Source organism: Strix aluco, chromosome 18 (genome assembly GCF_031877795.1).
Source record: "Strix aluco isolate bStrAlu1 chromosome 18, bStrAlu1.hap1, whole genome shotgun sequence".
Lineage (NCBI taxonomy): Eukaryota > Metazoa > Chordata > Aves > Strigiformes > Strigidae > Strix > Strix aluco.
In genome coordinates this window covers 2,408,870-2,427,485 of record NC_133948.1, presented here as the reverse complement: position 1 = coordinate 2,427,485, position 18,616 = coordinate 2,408,870, and the positions used below count along the sequence as shown (strand labels likewise).

At 46.1% G+C, this 18,616-nt stretch overlaps 2 protein-coding genes across 4 annotated transcripts in view; one reads left to right on the top strand and one right to left on the bottom strand.

Annotated features, from left to right (window-relative positions):
- NAA25 (N-alpha-acetyltransferase 25, NatB auxiliary subunit) overlaps window positions 1-7,371 on the bottom strand; it is a 32,709-nt gene extending 25,338 nt beyond the window's left edge. For all 3 annotated transcript variants that reach the window (XM_074843973.1, XM_074843970.1, XM_074843971.1), the window contains exons 1-4: window positions 7,274-7,371; window positions 3,849-3,934; window positions 2,751-2,889; window positions 1,001-1,119 (exon numbers count right to left, since the gene is read on the bottom strand). In XM_074843973.1, coding sequence (XP_074700074.1) covers window positions 1,001-1,119; window positions 2,751-2,889; window positions 3,849-3,934; window positions 7,274-7,331 — 402 coding nt within the window. In that variant the 5' untranslated portion in view covers window positions 7,332-7,371. The remainder of the gene's footprint in view (window positions 1-1,000; window positions 1,120-2,750; window positions 2,890-3,848; window positions 3,935-7,273) is intronic.
- Window positions 7,372-7,392: 21 nt separating this feature from the next.
- TRAFD1 (TRAF-type zinc finger domain containing 1) lies at window positions 7,393-18,105 on the top strand. The gene is made up of 11 exons (XM_074843974.1): window positions 7,393-7,726; window positions 9,100-9,235; window positions 9,309-9,362; window positions 10,538-10,814; window positions 12,318-12,584; window positions 13,302-13,375; window positions 13,568-13,783; window positions 15,569-15,683; window positions 16,039-16,345; window positions 17,318-17,384; window positions 17,532-18,105. The coding sequence occupies exons 1-11, from the start codon at window positions 7,677-7,679 to the stop codon at window positions 17,574-17,576; spliced, it is 1,608 nt and encodes a 535-aa protein (XP_074700075.1). The 5' UTR covers window positions 7,393-7,676; the 3' UTR covers window positions 17,577-18,105.
- The last annotated feature ends 511 nt before the right edge of the window (window positions 18,106-18,616 follow it).

The window sequence follows — 18,616 nt, the reverse complement described above, 5'->3', positions numbered from 1 at the left end:
GACATTTTAAACATACAAAAGGTTACATAAATGTTAAATAGCGTTGTCTGTGTAAGACTTGCATTTTTTCCACTTGTGGTAGTAGACAGGATTACAGTTAACACACAGTCACCTTTCCAAAGTTTAGATTGTCATATGAGGTTTGTAATTTCATGTACATTAATAATTTAGCCCCCATCTACAGCTGGAGCTCAAACAGCATACAAGGTGGGCTACAACAGAGAATAACATTTCTGCTGTTCAGTTATTTAAACCAAACTTGTACAAAAATTCAAGTCACCTTAACACAGTGGGAACAAGAGGGAGTTTAGGACTCATTTACTTGGCTCTCTGTGCTTTTTTATACAGAAGAGTGAGCGCGCATGCTTTGAAAAGAATCTTCCATTTATAGGCATTCTCCAGGCACCTAATTTGGAAGGGATGAAAACAAAACTAACCAGCATGACACTGTTCTGCCAACTGAGAAGATGTACGTAAAGGAAGTGCTTTTTAGTTTTTCTTCACTGAATTACAACCAATACAAACCTAGTTATATGTTAGATTCCAGACGTAAGAGCATGAGCAAGATTACTTTTTTCTTCCCCAAGACAACAACAAATTAAGGAGTAACGCAAGTTTCTAAACATGGATCAGAAGATCTTGCTAGATCTTTTTCTATCTATTCCAGAATTCCTTTATAATACACCTCCTCATATGTAACCACCACAATGTTCCAGACAGGTTGACAAAAACCTCCCAAAATAACCAACATATTCTATCAGACCAGATATGCACACAAAAGGCTGTCCTATTCCCGGCAAGGAAAAGAAAGCATTTGTCTTCAGATAACCCACCCCCTAAATAACGGTCTTTTAAGCCTTTCTGAAAAAACTAACGTAACTTCTGCATTAACTCAGCTTAGCATTCTGGTAGATTACATATAATATGAAAAGGCATTAACAGTAGGAGATATCGAAAAAGACACCTTAAAATAACCAATAACGCAAGTTGTTGATCGTACCTGTTGCATCTTCTTGTATTCTCCAACCCTGGCATAGGCCATGAAGAGATGAGAGTGATACTCTTCACTGTTGGGAACCTTCTTAACAGCTGCTTCATAAAGTTTAGTTACCAGTTCCGCTAAACCAAAACCAGATGCTTGAGTTAAGACGAATTTGGGAATAATTTTAAAGCACAGTTCCCTAAAGATAGCATCAGTGATACTCTGAACAGCAATCCAGTTACACTCATCAACCACAGAAATGGCCCTCTCTCCTCCAAGACCCCAAGCACTACAAACATTAGGCAAAGGAGGAAAGTGCTTAAAAAACCAAACCTCAAAATAGAGTTAACAGCAACAACTGAACTGCTCAGAAGCACTTATGTCTTTTTCTCAAGAAAGTTTATCTATTTTGGAGCATTAAACTGACCGAAGATTTCTGCTCCTGGCAGAATGACTGCTCCATGTGAATTATGTATCAAAACACAGAACATTTTCGGAGCCTAGTATCAAATTAGTTACTCTTATTGCAGGTTTACGTATGTTAGTCATATCCTGTTATTTCCTAATTGCCTATTTTAGTACCCTTAACAACTAAAATACTTCACACTACACTTTTTAATAATAGGTCTATAATGACTAAATACTTATAATATGCAAAACTTCTTACGTTTTTATCCTTCCAGATTTTTTTTCCTTCCACATACAATTATATCTCAGCGTAGTATTAGAAAACTAAATGTAATTTGTCTTTCACACAGTTTACATACACTCGACACATACATAAAACATCTAATTACAATTTTCTTGCAGGACTACAGGTGCCCAACACCCACTATTTTCTTTCTGAGTTATAAATCTAAAAGTTAGAAACCTGAGCTTAATGCTTATGCAAGTTGTTTAGCATTTGTTTATGCTGTAGTCACACATAAACACAAAAATTCTGCATTATTCAAGAAATGATGCTTTAACTCCACATGTACATACACACAGACATAGAGAAAGAAATAAACTAGGAGAGCATAAGCAGCTGCTGTATTGCAGACTGATACCAAATATCTACTTCTACAAAAGTTGTTTCACCCCACTGCCATTGCTCCAGCAGTTCAACAATAAACGTTGCTGCTACCACCACCAAGAACCACAAGAAGCTGCCAGAAACAACAACTATTTAGAGCCACAGTTAAGCAGTATATAAGGTCTGGCTTCTTTCAGAAAAACATGTGCAATTTTACTCAAATATTCATGATTTAGTATTTTTAAAATACCTTAACACTACAAGGAACTGGACTAAAAAAGCTAGCTGTCAAACTGAGAGGCCAGGATTTCCCTTCTGCTTGTCACACAGCTTCTTGAGGCCTGAACCCCTCGACTACAGTCTCAGCGTTAAGCACACTCCAAACCACAGACCATGTGATCTGTCATCTCCACCACATCGACTGACAACAAATTCCAGTAGCTGTCATTAAAAACACAGTAAGTGAAGTCATAGGCTGATCGTGATGAATGATTATTAGCACGCCATTCATTTAGGAACTGCGTACACAATAACATTAACGAGAGAAGCCTAAACAAGGTTCTTTGCTTTATGGAGATCGCTAGAGCCTCAGAGGCATTTGTAACAGGCATCATTTAAATTCTCGGAGTTTCTTAACACACCTATACACGAGCCCTGGACTTTACACGTTTTCCATGAAACTGGGGGTCACGCATACTTCTGGAAGTACATTAGTAACTATGATTTTTAAGAGAGGCAAAGGAAAAAGCTTACGTCTATGCATTTCCCGGTAAAGAATAGTTAGTGCTTGCAAGGAATTATCATCTGTGGGTTCAAGTGCTGCTACTTCTTGTGCCAGAGCATACGCTTCATCTTGCTTGCCAGTTCTCTGCAAGCCAATTGCCTTTAGAACCTATTGACACAACACAGAGGCAGCTGTTAGAAACACAGTTGGCAGTTACCAGTGAAAATCCTCTCATTCCTGGTGAGGAGAGGCAGTGCCCAACCACCTCATTACTTCTACAGAACTTCAGGTTTTGTTAAGCATCTAATCCATATGGTTGTAGAGGAAAACTTCCAAATGCAAGCTGCATCAAATAGTGTGGCTTTGCTTTCTTAAAAACCACACAGGCTGCTCCAAGGCATCAGCTGCCACTCAGTTTTCCCTACCTGCAGACTGAAAACTGACCAGTCCTGCCAATTTTATTATCTTTTTTTTTTTTTTTTCTTTCAATAAGTGGCCAGAGAGAAGTGACATAAATGAGATTCAGGTCAATGACACTCGCTTCAGCTTGAGAAGCTTCAAAATCTAGAAGCTGTACGAACTGTAGAGGAAAACCCACAGGGAAAAGAGAAAAGTAGAAAGACAGTCATATGTTCAGAAAGCCAAGGAATAGAACTCCTTTCCCTTCAAGGGGGGCACGGCAAGGAGGGCAGGAAACAAGAGGCAGAAGAGCAAATGCCTCCAAAATCACCTTGCTATGTTTTACTAAGGACTACACCTCCCAAGGAAATGTTTTGGTCCAAATTACTACAGATGCGTATTTCAACCTAAGGTCTAAAAAAAGGCATTTTTAAGGCAAGTCCATCCGCCATGGTCACTTGCAGTGGCTCTGGCAGGGAGCTAGACAATTAGCTCAGGTGTAACCAATTACACTTCAGTCATTAGAGGCACCTCACCAAGAGGATCCATGCAAGTTTTCAGGCAAACGTGATATTGTGTGAATTAGAACAGCCAGAGATGTTCCAGAGGGTTCAGAAAACACCGTGGTCCCTGGAAGATCACGGACCCTCCTCACAAGGCACACGAGACACTCCAAGTCTCGGAGCTTCGCTCACCACACGAGGTCAGCGCACTGCAGTCACGCTTACCTTTGCACAGTGAAGATCCTTGTGTTTTTTGAGCAGCTTATCCGCTTGCTGGATTGCCATTTTATTATTGCCATTATCGAGATAATCTGCATAAGAAGAACATATTTAGCATTATAACAGAACACAAGACCCTTCTGGAAGCTATCTCTAATTTTACTGTGGAGTATGTGCCGTTAGGCCAGTAGTGCAAATTGCATTTTTCTTGTACAATTGCTACTAAGCCAAACGTTCAGGAAACATGTCATTTTGTAGATGAAGTATTCATCTCGCTGTACTAGTTTTACTCATTCAAACAAACAAGCTTTTGTAATTACTCCACATAGATCATTACACCAACAAAAGAGACATATAATAGAGCGGGTTCTGCAGCAACAGCTCTTTGCTAGCAATGGAGCTTAGGCACTTTGCTTCTGTAAAAGTAGAAATTAATTTGGTGTGCCCTTGGGAGACTTTCAATGACTTTTAACAGGCAATAGGTTAGAAACTAATCACTCGCAATGTATTAAAACATCAAGTGAGAAGTCCTACTTGTCCACACCATCCATACTTCAGGCAGAGCAAATCTGTCCCCCGACAGCGTATCACCATGCTTTCACCAGGCTGGTTTTAAAGACAAAAAAGTGAAGCTCCCCCTGAGAGCTTCCCAGGGGGATATCCACTATCCAGTAAAACTTCAGCTATAGAAAACCCCTGCCTCAAGACCATTTTCTCCTTTTTTCAGCTCAGTATTACACTTTCCAGCTTAACCTACAGTGCATCATCATGTTATTAGACAATTACGGAGCAATTTTAAATTAGACCGTAAGCCCTATATGCTGCCCCTCCCTCAAACATTCATACTTACTAACCAAAACCCTGCAGAAAAGCTTAGGGGCACCTGACATGCCAACAGGGAAGGGTCTCTGCTCACACTGTTCTGGCCTCTCCAAACTGCGAACAGAGCTAACACCAGTTAATTGAAATTATGTTACACATCTTTTATTCATGGAGACTGTAGTTCTCATTATGGGAGAGAACTCTCTTACCAAGTAGAGAGGTGACCTTTAGTAATTCCCTAGTATATGGTACAAAGTGTGCATCTATACTAATGAGATTTATATTCGGCAGCTTTAACATTTGCTTCCATGGCCAAGTAAGTACTGCAGATTTAAAGCAGAGCTAATTGGACTCCTGAGACCATACAGACAAAACCTCAAATGAGGCAGCCTGCCCACACTAACCAAAACAAAATGTTGCTGCATAGAATTTAGTTTCAAACTGTAATATGTTGTCTTTACACGGGTTAGATGGCTTTTTAACTTAAGAAAACCTGTGCATCACCTTTAACATTACAACTTCAGCAGCGATTTCTCTGTGAAGAGGTTTCAAAACTCTCTTCATCCATCAGCAAAGACTTCTTGATTTAAGGATCTGTGTTGCACGGTTCACTTACAAATTATCTGCCACACTGCACTACCTGTCTTGGGATTGTTTAACAGCCGTGCCGATAAGATCTCTGCTTTAGGTCTCCTAAAGTAAATCAAATAAACCACAAACCTCTCTAAACTGCAGCAGAATAAAAAGATTGTATTTTGCTAACAAGTAAGTTTGTTGGAAGCCAAAGTAGCTGGCAACTTCCAAAGGAATTCAAGCTAAAGGAAAATAAACTTAAGCCTGCATTAATTGCAAGTCTGTAGGTGGAGGTGTTCAGCGGCTGGAAATGCAACACGTGAACCTTCAGGTGAAGGGAGAACAAAGCAAGATGAAAGATAAACATAGCTGTCAAGGAACCCTGAATAACCAAGGCACATGGTGCGAACTGAAAAGCACCGGTTTAAGTCAAGGATCGGACCTTCAACCTCACGCTGTGCGTCTCCAGTTGATGACTTTTGTGAAGTTGTGTATTTACCTCTTTTAAGGACATATACTTTATTTCAGATTCTGCAGCACCAAAGCCTGAAATCAAATCTTATACCACTGATAATCCTTTCTAGAACCAGCAGAAAGCTATTTTAAAGCTCCCTCCCCAACAGCTATACTCTCTGAAATTAATACAGTGAAATACCTCTCCGTATCATCTGCTTTAATATCGATTGAATTTAACAAGCTTTTTCCTTTAAGAACATTTAAGATGTTACACAGGTCATAACACAAATAACTGCACCTTAATAAGAATGCCAATCACAGCATGTACAGAAAACTACGGAAAAGACTTAGAATTGTTACATAAAGACGAACTGTGCTGCTGCGCTCGTAATTATGCAACGAACTTTAAGACAGCTGTGTGCTTACACTTTTAATCCAACAAAACTATCTTCCTCCATTTCACTGGAACCCATCACAGATGCAAGTCTACACCGCACCGTCCTCGCAGCAAAGGACATTCCCAAAACACAGCTCATCCCAAAATGAGGGCAGCTCTCCACTTGTTTGCAGGGAGAGATTTTTTTCCCGGTGTTGAAAAAGTTGAGAACGTTTTCTGAAATCTCTGTTCTTCAATTTTAGGGTCAAAACGATACATAGCCTGGGGAACTATTTTTCTTTTTCTCTGTATTTGCATAAACAGAGACGTGCTTGTCTACAATCTCTTAAGCAATCCCAATTGCACGTAATACCCTTGGAAATATTTGGGGACACCTTAAGACAAGAGGTTTCTTAACAAGACCATCTTCTTCCAACTACTTCGCTCTGCCTCCCCATTAATTTCCGTAACACCGTAATTAGTCTGTGCCACAACACACAACTTTAAAGTTTCCCTGACTTTCATGAATTAATCCATTTCTAACTTCTCTGCGGCACAAAACAAACGCCGACCGAAGTTACTCCGACCGAGAGACAGCGGCACCGCGACCACCCCCGCCGCCTGCCAGCGGGCTGCGCGGCCCCTCCGCGCCTCCTCCCGGACGTGGGTGGGGGGCTCCGACCGGGGAGACCCCCCCGAGCCAGGCAACGAGGTGGGGGGGCTCAGGGGAAAGCGACGGAGCCCGGGTTCCCCCCAGCGCGGCCAAACTCCCACCTCCAGCCCCGGGAAGGGGTTGGCCGGGGGTGGGGGAAAGCCGTGGCCAGGCTTCGCGGCATCCCCCCGCACACTCACCCCGCGGGCTGACCGGGGCAACGGCGCCCGCGGGAGGCAGGACGGAGCGGCGGGAGGCCGAGAGCCTCCCCCCGCGGGGAGGGGGGTGTGTGTGGGGGGCGGCCGGGGACGCGCTGCCCCCTCGTCCCCCGTAGCGGGGGCTGCCCCGCCGCCGCGGGGATGGGGCGGGAGAGGCGGGCGGAGGGCCCCGCCGGGGGAACCAGCCAGCGCTGAGCCGGGCCGGGCCGCCCCGCGGGCCCCTCCGCGCCGTCCCCGGGCACCACCGGGCCGGGCCGGGTAACCCCGCGGGGCCGCGGCGGCGGCGGGGCGGGCTGGGGGAGCGGGGCCGGGGCGGGGGCCGCGGGGTCCGTACCGTAGATGGGCCGCAGGCGCCGGTCGTTGGGGTCCTGCACATGGCCCCGCGCCGCCATGATGAGAGCGCAGAACCGCAGTGCGCAGCCGCCGGCCGGGCCGGCCCGGGGGCGGGGGTGAAGGGGCCGGTAGGAAGCGCGGGGCGGGGCCGGGCTCCCGGGGAGCCGGGGGAGCGGGCACGGAGCTTCCCCTTCTCGGGGCTGGGGCCGTTCGTGCCCGCGCTGCCGACGGTGGTGGTGGGGGGTGTCTCCTCCCCGCCGCTCCCCTGAGGCGCGTGTCCCTCGGCTGAGGGAAGGGAACCGCCGCGGGCCCCCGCGCTGAGGGAACGGGCGCGTCTTTGCCGTGAGCCGCTGAGGACTGCGGGGAAGGGGGGGGCCTCTGTCAGCCCCCGGACAAAAAGGAAAATGGCTATAGCTGCCGTGAGCGAGGCGGAAACCCGGCTGTGTGGCAACTGGTAAGAAACGAAACCGAGCGCTTGGCTGGGGTGGCTGTGGGGGGGTGCCTGGCCCTCGGGCAGGCAGCCTGGGCGATAAGCACGCAGTATATATTCCCTTGAAATGCTATGAAATACTAGAAGGTGCAAATTAATAATGAACGTACTATCTTTTTAAAAACGTTTGGGCTTTGGTTTTACCTTGTGTTAACATCTTACAATTTTCCCAGCCTTTACCCAAGTTTCTCACTGAACAGGCAACTGGATAGAAACCAAAGTGTTCAAGTAGAAATAAAAACTTGATTTTCAATGAGGAACACGTGAAGTACGTGAATTCAAGTTTTCCTTTAGCAGCCAACTGGCTCAGAAGCAGAGATATAAAAATAGAATCAATAGACATGTATTGTGGCGGTTGTTTCTCTTTGCTAACAGTTCTCTTCCTTCAGAAGCTCAAGTTGTTGGTAATACAGTTACTGATAATGATGTCATCTCAGAAATTGCACCTTGAACACAAGCAACTACAGAAATTAAATTTTTTTTTTTTTTTTCTCAAAGAGACATGAGAATCCAAACAGTTTCTTGCAACATCAGGCTAGTTTGTTTGCAAGCAGCGAGTGTGTGCAGTTCGGACACTGCTGCTGGACTTTGTTGCTTTGCCAGGCTGTTGGCTGCTTGGGATCCGGCAAGGGAGAAAACTGAACAGCTGTAGTGTTCTTCCTTTGTGACACGGAGGGCGCTAAGCAATAGGTTAAAAAGTTAATTTTGGTGTTTGGAAGGCTGATTTCTTGGGGGGAGGGATGATACATCCATCTAGAAATGATGTTACCTGCTTGAGGCAGGAGTAAGGGCTAAGCTCCTAGTGCCTCAGTTCTTTTTGGACCTTTAGTGTTTGTAAGCCTTTCATCCTCCTCAAGACAGGAAAATGAGTATCTTAGAAATGAGGCGAGTTGCGGAATTTTGGCTACAGAGTAATATGGTTACTGCTATCATTCCTTGAGCAGATCTGGCCTAACAGGATCTGGTATTTATTTTTTCCAAGCAGAGTGCTGTTCAACCTCTCATAGCCAAGTTATTTTCAGGAAGAAACTTACCTTCTCAGATTAAAACTAAACTTGAACCTGGTGATAACTTATTTGTCTTTCTCATAAGGAAATAAACCCGCCTTGATTTTATCTTAATGCAGTGTGAAAATTGTGACTTTTGCATGCTCTATATGTTAATATCCCGCCTATAAAGGAACAGTGAGGCTTGGTCGGGCTTGCTTTTCTTTAGTTACTCAGTTCTCTAAACCACAAATTCATAGAAAGCTTTCTTAGGACTTTTTTTGTTATGAAAAAGTGCTTGAAATTGTTGTTAGTGTATTTTCTGCAAAGTAACCTCTGACTTTCTCATAGCAAAAAGGATATTCCTGCTGCTAATTTCATCATTCATGAAATCCACTGTAGCAGAAATATTGAAGTATGCCGCTACTGCAGTGAATCAATCCCAAAGTCTGAAATGAAGAACCATATTGAGTCTGAACATGTGCAGGTGAGAAACAAATTTGCCCTCTAAGTTTCCTGATTTCTATGGCAATTAATCTAATGAGGTCTGTTTATTGTAGGTTACCTGCAAGTGTAGGATGAAGATGGAAAACAGCCTCTTGAAGGATCATGAGGTTGGTGGACTTGATATTATTAGACACTTGGAAGATACTCTACGGTATTTCCAAGCACTGATTCTAGAGCCTTTCTGTCAGCCAGGACCTGGATTCCAGCCTGTGATTTGTGCATCCTTTTTATTGAACCATGCTTGATTAAATTCACATCCTCTGAGAGAAGGTGGTTGGAAACTGCCTTAAAGCTGCTCAAGTCTTCATATCAAAGGGGTATCTGTGGTAATTGGTGATTTTGTCCTTATTAGTGATTAAGATGGAAAATGGTATGCTATTTCAAAATATGATTAACTTGACTTTTTTTCATCCCTTTAACATTACGCATTCCTGACTCTGCTGCAGTCATTATGTGAGTTTTAATAACTCATTATGTCCAAACAAACTTTTAAAATAGCTTGTAAAAAAAACTAAAATAGGACGCAGTGGGATTTTCTGAGTTTCTGAATCCAGTTGGCTGCTGTCACAGGCAACCTTGTTACAAATGTCAGTACCTTCCCTTCCTATGGGCTCATTTAAAGTCAGCTCTGGAAGTGCCCCCTAAGTCTGCTTATTGCTGAGGAAAAAAGGAATTTTCTTTGAAGATACCTCCTGTTCAAAACCCTGGAAGTAGTTTATCCTGCATGTTTGTGTGTAGCGCTTTTAGTTTTGTTTGTAAAGCAAATGATGATGTATTTTTGCAGCATCTGCAATTATAACGTCTATGCTTAATCCCTTTTGAAGGGCAACTTACCTGTCATTCAGTGTAGTGTAAAGGACATTTGCAAGCAATTCTTGTTGAGTAGCAAATGAGCTGTAAATCTGTTCCCTAATAGAGCACACACTAACATGTTTTTTAGCAGCACTCAGTGAAATGTGATTAGTACTGGATTTCAAGGCTGTATCTAAAAGCTAACTTCAAAAAGCACTATGTGGATCTGCTGTCCAAGCGTTACAGATTTAAAAAAACTGTTCTGAGCATTCGGAGTGCTCCAGCTGGCATGTTTATGACTACAGAGGTTATACAACACGTTATTCTTACATTTCTCATGCGGTATCTTATTCCAAGCTATTCTTTAGTGTAGCTTTGGATCTGGCTAAAGAAACAATAGACCGCTCAGCTCTTAAGGAAACTGAGAACCTCCCTCCACTTTTGCCTCAGTCTTCCATATGTGAAGAATAATCCCTCTTTCTTTTTCCAGGCGTCAGCGTGCCCTCTGCGTCCTGCCCTCTGCCAGTACTGTGACATACAGCTTACTTTCAACAAACTCCAGGAGCATGAACTCTACTGCGGAGCTAGGACTGAGCCGTGTGCTGGCTGCGCTCGTAACATCATGCTGAAAGATCTGAAGGAGCATCCTTGGGTCTGTGGGCGAGAGGAGAAACGAGAAAGTGGAAGTGGAACGGTGCCTCGCTTGGAGGAGGAGGAGGAGGCAGATTTGCACGCCCTTCGAGCCATCAGAAACCGACTAAGATCAGGTAACTACGCTGGGCCTTTGTGGAGGGTGCCCAGGGTGCTAAAAAAGCAGATTTACAGCAGCTGTGTAGGAGACAAAACCCTTCAGGACATTAGCAGAAGAAATGTTTCAGCAGTACAAAGAAATCAAAAGCGAGGTGAGGGGTAGAGAAGAGCAGTAATTGGCTTCTAATTTGGCATTTGGCAGCGAATCCAAGTGTAAGGTTTTGTAATGTGAAAATACTGAATAATGGAAGCTCCAGAGGCGCTGTGAGCGGGGCTGTTCTACCGTGGAACAGAACGGCGAAGGTGTAAGCCAGCTGAACAGAGGGCTGCTGAGGTACCTGGTGTGAAAGCCCAGTCCACTGCCTGCCCTTCTGTCTCAAAGTATCTAGGTGAAACATGAAATTGGAGTTGTTTGCTCACTGTAAATTCTGTCTGGTTTTGTTTAGCAGCTGCACTCCTCTTTCCTGCAGTCAAGCAGAAGGGTAGATAAGGTCTGGATGTGGGTTCACCTCCATAGTGCTGCACGTTTCTGCAGTGCCATCCTGTTTGGACTTAGCTGAGACTATTACCAACGCCTCTGCTTTTTCCCGAGGCTCTAATCTCTCACCTCCACGTGCAGGGATCACGTCACCCTTAAGACATGGCCTTGCCGTGGGCTCTTGGCTGAATCTCTGCTCTGCTCTATGCCCTGGGCTGCTCAGAGGATTTAACACTGCAGACTACTAAAGTACAGTCTTTGCTGTAGAAGGCTGCCTGGCTTGTAGAAATAACTTCTGGGCTTAGTTAATAAAACTGACTAATCGGGAGAGCTGTAATTTGTAGGACACTTATACTGAGTTCCAGAGAGTACTCACAAGTAGTGTTTTTATGCACGTGTAAGCTTTGTTTAAAACTCCCATGTGATCAGTACAAATGAAATACCAGAGAGACTTGAAACAGCCAGCACGGGTGAGGAGCACTTAGCCTGTCTTCAGGCATCATCAGTTGAGTCTTGGGCCCTGTTCCCAAACCCTGGTTTTCTTTTCGGTGTAGCTTTCCCACCAGAAAACATTTCATGGTTTTCTTCTGTACATGTATAGTTCCCACTGTTGTCAAATGTGGTATCATTAAAAGGAATTTGTTTTCCCATTGATATGCTGAAAAAACAAAGCTGAAGTGTTTCAGCCTTGTAAAAAGGACAAGACTACAGTATATTACTTGGACCTTGTTCACAGTGTGGGTCACAGAAGGTTCCTCAGTGACCTCGTAAAGCTCCCAAGAGGCTTAAGTTCAACCTTTTGGAGTAAGAGGAACGACTTCCTTCTTTTTCTCCTTTTTTGCTTCTTACAAACAAAAGTAGGGTGACTGTTTTCCTTCTTCCTCCCGAATTTGATACAGGTGTCCTTCTAGGCTTTGAAACGCTGAACTCCGTGAGTGTCCACGTGTGAACCCCTCACGGCTGAGCTAGCGTCATGGCCAGAAGGGAACTGCTAGTTGTAGGCTTAACGTTCTCTCAAATTTATGGTATTTATCTTTTGAAGAGGATGAACTGGAGCAGCTGGAGAGAAATGAAAACACTCATTCTTCACTTTATGAAGAGTGGAACGCTGATTTAGACTACGTGTTGGCTCTTAGCCTGCAAAATGAGAATAATCCTCACAGTGATACTGCAGCTGAAATTCCCAGCGACTCCTGGGAGAACTACTACACCAAAGGGTCTGTGCCATCTGCCCATCTTAATGAAACAGACGAGTCGAGTATCTTCTGTGACTCTTTAGTGTCTTTTAGCACATCAAACCACATAAAAAGTAAGTATAAATGCTGTTGTGGTGGTGGTTTTTTCCTTAATGTTTGAGGGGAAGGGAGAAAGAAAGAGAGGATTCTTGGATTGGGACTGTCAGAGATTATCTAGGTATTTTAAAATGTCAAAGTGCATCTCTCTGAGACTTCCTCTAAATCATTTTTAGGCAATTAATACACAGGAGATTAGACTCTCCATGAGTACCATTCTTCCTTCCTTTCTTAAATTTTATCTTCTGCTCCCTCAAAACTTAGCAATATTAGTGTTTAAAATAGTTTCTTTAAAAGAGATATTGCTAAAGCACGACAGCAAGGGAAGAAGAAATAAAAGCAACAGTGAATCTCTGACCTTGATATGTGGCGAGAGCTTCACAACAACTGGGTAGGTGACAGCTCTCCTGTCAAAGTAAACATGGTAGGAAGGGAGGATCTGGGGGAGACCTGACATGCCAGCTTATTTTGAAAGGAGAAATGGTACTAAAGGATTTACTGAAGGCAGTAACAGGCTTTTTTACCGTTTGATGTATCTTTGACCCCAAGACATTGTTCTCACTCTGGGTGCCGTGAATTTCTGATGTGAAATTCGGCGAGTGGGACTCGAGTAGGTGTTTCCTGAGTGTTTGCTGGGGAACAGGAGCCTGTTCCGCAGGGATTCTGAAGGCAAGTAGATCCGCCTGCCTCAGGCTTCTCTGTGGTAGAGGATGTAACCATTACGTACTTTGCAGGCGATGAGGTCGTCATGCTGCCATGTGAATTTTGTGAGGAGCTCTACCCTGCCGAAGATCTGATTCTCCACCAGGTGTAGTACTTTCTGGTGTTGTATCTAGGGGGTTGCAGTAAGGACCTTTTTTCTGTTACTGCAACTGAAAAAGGGTTCAGTCGTCACTCAGCTGTACTGAGAGAACTCTAGCAATTTGGTCTTTGGGTGGTGTTGAAAGTCCATCTTTGCTCAACAGGAGAGCTAATTTTTCCGTGTTGCTTGTGTAAACAGACAGGTTGTAACCCAGCAAGTGCCTTTGCCTCATTCAGTAAAAGAAGTTCTTCTCCAAACCTGCGAGAATACGATGGCCTGCGTGCTCTTGGGTCCAAAAGCCGAAGGTCTCTCTCTTCATCCCAGCCCCAAGCTGTCCGGGCAAAAGGAAACATGATGTTTCCGTGTGAATTTTGTGGTATCCAGCTAGAAGAGGAGATGCTCTTTCATCATCAGGTACTAATCAGAACTTGATCTGCTGTGTCACATCCAGTTGTTCAAGAACTGTGCCAAGTCCCGCGGCCTCTTGCTGTGGCACGTTTCAGGAATTCAAGTAACTGTCCCCTGTGTCAGGTCTTCCTCACCAAAGCTTCTTGGGTCCCATCTAAAATGTTGTGCTATGCTGAGGCTCTTACTGAAAAATAACAATTATTTTGAAAGCTCTTGTAACGAAAACGAAACAAAAGGCCCTGAAATTGCACAAGATACTGTTTGACTTACACATAAAGGCGGTGTTGAAACCAGGATGTGTGAATCACAGCTAAGGTGACAGAGGAGCACAAGCATAAAACTGAGAGAGAGGAAGCAGAGAACAGGCTATGAGTCTAGGGGGTGGAGGAATGTCTCAGAGGGTAGATGTAGAGACAGAGAAAGGTTAAGGGTGTGACTATATCAGAAGCTCAGCCTAAGGGAGATGTGGTGGGTTTATGAAATGGTGGGTGCTGCGGAGTGCTTACTAGGGTGTTGCAGTTCTTCTGTACGTTGCTGGGGGATGCTTCTCGTATGGGAAGAACACCAGGTCTTGGTACTGCTGAAGCTGTTGCCACTTTTGAGGAATGCTGGGCAGATTTGGGGAGTGGCTGCACCACCAGGTACACATAGAACCAGGTAAATGTGCTGACATGTCCCCAAATCTGCTCCAGCTGGTATCTGCCCACTCTGGACTGGGCTACTATAACAGACAAGTTAGGGAAATGCTGAGCTTGCTTATTTTCTGTTTCATGGTTCTTTCACATTCTTAGTCCTAACTAACAAACCAGTGAAGCTGTATTTTGTTTGTGTTTCTGGGCCTTTCCTGTCTAGGTGACAGTAAAATCAGTATTAATAGAAATGAGATCTGATACAATTTCATAGCTTACCCTTTGCTAAACAGTCGTGCTTGGCATGAAGGAGAAGTCCCATCCACTTCCTATTACAGTTGGCTGGTGGAAGACTTTTTTTTCCCCCCCCCCCACCCTATCTAACTATTTTGGAAATGCAGAATGCAGAGACTGCTTTATCTACCAGCTTCTACTATTTTTGGTGAAGTTTGCGTACGATAATCAGGACTTGTTAAGAATTCGTGATGGGAGCTGAGTTGCAACAATATTGTTTGTTTGCAAACCATGAGAAGGACACCCCGTGTTTAAAGTTTTGTGTTCCACGTTGTATTCCTGGTATCTAACAAAGGTAACAAATATTTTCCTTTCTAGTTCCTATTTCTGTTTTGTGCCCTCTGGGTTTCTGTCTCGTTTTGTTGTTCCTTGCTGTAATTAACCTGCTGAAAGACATGGCTTTACAGCCAGGATAGCCAACGGGGGCACTTCTGTGGGCAGCGTGACTTGGAAATCACTTTTAACTTGATTTTTGTTGCTGGATTTGGTTTTTATGATGACACTGATACCAGGTTGATACCAGGAACTTGATCGGAACTATAGTGACAGCACCTCAGGGCTGCTGTCCCCCAGCTTGGGCCTGGCTTTGCAGGGCCCTTTTTAGGTGTGAGAGGCAGGAGACTGGGTAAGGCAGCGCAGGGCTGTGGGCTGGCGGTGAGGCCCCAACACAGTTCCATTTCTGTTAGGTCCTGTGACAGCCAGTGATTGTCCCTCAGCTCTGTGTCGTTGGCAATCGATACCCGCCTCTTCCGAAAAACAATCCCCTGCTGACCTTCATCGTGCTGAGGGGCGATGCTCTGCAGTGTTTTTACAGGAATAAATCTGAAGGAGCTGTGGTTTAAGCAGCCAAATGTGTGTTTTGCTGTAGCATCACTGCGATCTGCGCCCGGCCAGCCCGGCTGCCGCCTTTCCCCCGCCGCCTCCAGCCAACAGCAAGAGAAGAGAATCGCCAGAGCCGGCTCGGAGACGGACCAGACACCAAGGTGTGGGCAAAGCTCGGCCTTACGCACGCTCTTCTCCTTTACGTTTGCAGGAACACGCTGCGTGTTCCCAGCCAAATAGATGTTGTTACTCTGTTGAGCGTGTCCAGAAAAGGGCAACAATGCTGGTGCAGGGTCTGGAGCACAGGTCTGATGTGGAGCAGCTGAGGGAACTGGGGGGGTTTAGTCTGGAGGAGACTGAGGGGAGACCTCATGGCCCTCTACAACTCCCTGAAAGGAGGGTGCAGAGAGGGGGGATGAGTCTCTTGACCCAAAGAACAAGCGCCAGGACAAGAGGGAATGGCCTCAAGCTGGCTGTGTTTGCTGTTCCCATTAAGCGCTGCGTTCTTGTCCTCAGGAGATGTTTCTCCTCGATGCACAGAAAGCTTTGGGCAGCGCAGGCTGAGCTGTCCCACACGAGGGACCAAGCCACTGACTAACGTGGCAAACGCCAGGACCACGCCGTCGGCCTCTTCAGCGCGAGCTGGGGCCGCTCCCGACACGCGAGGGAGGCCCGGGCAGGGGCCTGGCAGTGAGGGGAGACCCAAGAACAGAGCTACGAGCGGAGCCACAGCGGGGACAACGCCACGTGCGAGACCTGCTCGGAACTTCCCGGCGGAAGGTTTCGCATCCGGCTTCTCCAGGACTTCTCCAACCAGACCCAGGTGACACCTTTGTTGTCCGTACAGGGCTCGGCTCAGTGGCGCTGCTGGAGCAGGTTTTGCTCTGCTGAGGGCCCCTCACTCCAAAAAGGCCATTGAATGACTCGAGCGTGTCCAGAGAAGGGCAACGGAGCTGGTGCAGGGTCTGGAGCACAGGTCTGATGGGGAGCGGCTGAGGGAACTGGGGGGGTTTAGTCTGGAGAAGAGGAGGCTGAGGGGAGACCTCATGGCCCTCTGCAACTCCCTGAAAGGAGGGTGCAGAGAGGGGGGATGAGTCTCTTGAGCCAAGGAACCAGCGCCAGGCCAAGAGGGAATGGCCTCAAGCTGCGCCAGGGCAGGGTCAGACTGGCTCTTAGGAAGTATTTCTTTGCAGAAGGGGTTGTTGGGCGTTGGAATGGGCTGCCCAGGGCAGGGGGGGAGTCCCCATCCCTGGAGGGGTTGAAGAGTCGGGTTGACCCAGCGCTGAGGGATCTGGTGGAGTTGGGAACGGTCAGTGTGAGGTTCATGGTTGGACTGGAGGAGCTTCAAGGGCTTTTCCAACCCAGATGATTCTGGGATTCTGTGAAAGCGGGGTGAGGCCTTGGGCCGGGCACGTTCTGATGTCCTCAACAGCAACAAATCCTCTGCCTCATCTCCTCGTGGTGTGAGTGTGGGGTCCCTTGTAAGGTTTCACTTGGCTGAGTTGGGCTGGTGCCAGTTTCAAACAGCCAACTGAGGCTTTTCTATCAAAACAGAGCGGACAAAATGGTTGCTGGAAGAAAATGTAGGATAAGGCCTTGTTCTCTGTCTGGTGTAGTGCGCTCAGCTGAGCTTTTCCCTTCGCTCTTGGGATAAAATCTGGTTCTTCCACTACATGAATAACTGGCTCAGGAGCATGAAGGGCTCTTCCCCGGCCTCTCTGGTTGTATGGAGTGGGCAGAGCGTGACCGGGGCAGGCTCCCTTCCTCTGACTGTCTCCCTCCTCTTCCTCTCCAGCCCCAGCCACGCAGGAGGAAGGCGCCTCGGGACCGGTGCTGTGGGCTGCAGGCGTGGGAGCACGCAGGTGAGGCAGCACGGGAGGAGCACGGCCAGGGCCTGGCTGGGACCCCGAGGAGCTGCAGGGAGGCTTTTATTAATTACTTCTTATCAAGTACTCTTTGAAAGCAGCATTTTTACTTTTTTTTTTTTTTTTATCCCCTTTTCCCTTGAGGCAAAAGCCCAGAACCCAGTGTCCAGAGAGGCAGAGGAGGAGTGACTCACCGCTGAGAAAAATCCACGTTTAGCACTCTCCGCACTCTAGCTACACCCTGTAGTACTTATTTATCTGAGCACAAGTAAATTCCTGTATTGCTGCGTCATTGAAGACTTTCTATGAATTTAAATTTTTACAGGCAGTGATTGTTTTATATATATATATGTATTTTTAATTTGTGAGAGTATACTACAGGTTTTAACTTCCGTGCTGGATACTAGCACCAGCCCAAGGCAGCAGCTACACGTTGCCCTCGGGAAGCACCTGGGTTCTGTGTCCGTACGGGCTCTTTGTGACACCGAGTGACAGAATTTCAGCTGTACGGAGCTCGCAGCGTGTCCTGGGCTCCTTCCTCAGCTCCTTCCTCGCTCTCAGCACCACCAGGTGAAAATCAGATGCCGCTGGCCAGGCCGGTATGGGGAGAAGGGGCAAGCTCCGAGCCCCTGGCTGGCTGGCAAATGCTTTTTAATGCTGGATTACCCCGTGCTTTTTAAATTCCTTGTAATAAAATTTATTTAGTGCTGTCCCAGAACGTTGAGCAGTAAAAATCTGTTCCCTGAAGCGAGGTGGGAGCACAAGGGCTCTGTGAGGGGCCGCTCCCACCCTGGCCAGCGCAGAACCACGGGCAGGGGGCTCTGGTAGTTTGTGTTCCACTGGTATTAATTACCTCCACTAGGTCTTTGTTAATTTGCAGCCCTTGGGCTCTGGGAAGCGGTAAAGCACAAGCTGGAGCAGGCAGGGCCAAGATAATGACTGTGGGCATCAGCCTAATTAGCTGGGTACAGCAGATGGCATTAGCAGGGCTATTTAGCCCATCCCTGTTCTGAGGCAGAAGGAGAAGGAGCCTGCTTCTAAAATAAAGACATTTTACAGGTTTAGTTGTACAAGAAAAGGAGAATAAAGGTATTTAAAAAGGGGTGGCAGCCAGCCTTTGCTGAGGCTCGGGCAGGAGACAGGATTCTAAGCTGCCTCCTCAGGTGAGTGATAGCCAAGGCCTTGGTGCAGAAATCATCAGTGTGAAAATTAACAAACTACAGAGCAGG

What these genes read in the sequence shown, in the direction of transcription:
- TRAFD1 (XM_074843974.1), top strand. Translation starts at nt 7,677, where the DNA reads ATGGCTATAGCTGCCGTGAGCGAGGCGGAAACCCGGCTGTGTGGCAAC. An exon ending in AGATGCTCTTTCATCATCAG is followed by an intron (nt 13,784 to 15,568) that starts GTACTAATCAGA and finishes GTTTTGCTGTAG; the next exon opens with CATCACTGCGATCTGCGCCC. An exon ending in GCAGGCGTGGGAGCACGCAG is followed by an intron (nt 17,385 to 17,531) that starts GTGAGGCAGCAC and finishes TTTTCCCTTGAG; the next exon opens with GCAAAAGCCCAGAACCCAGT.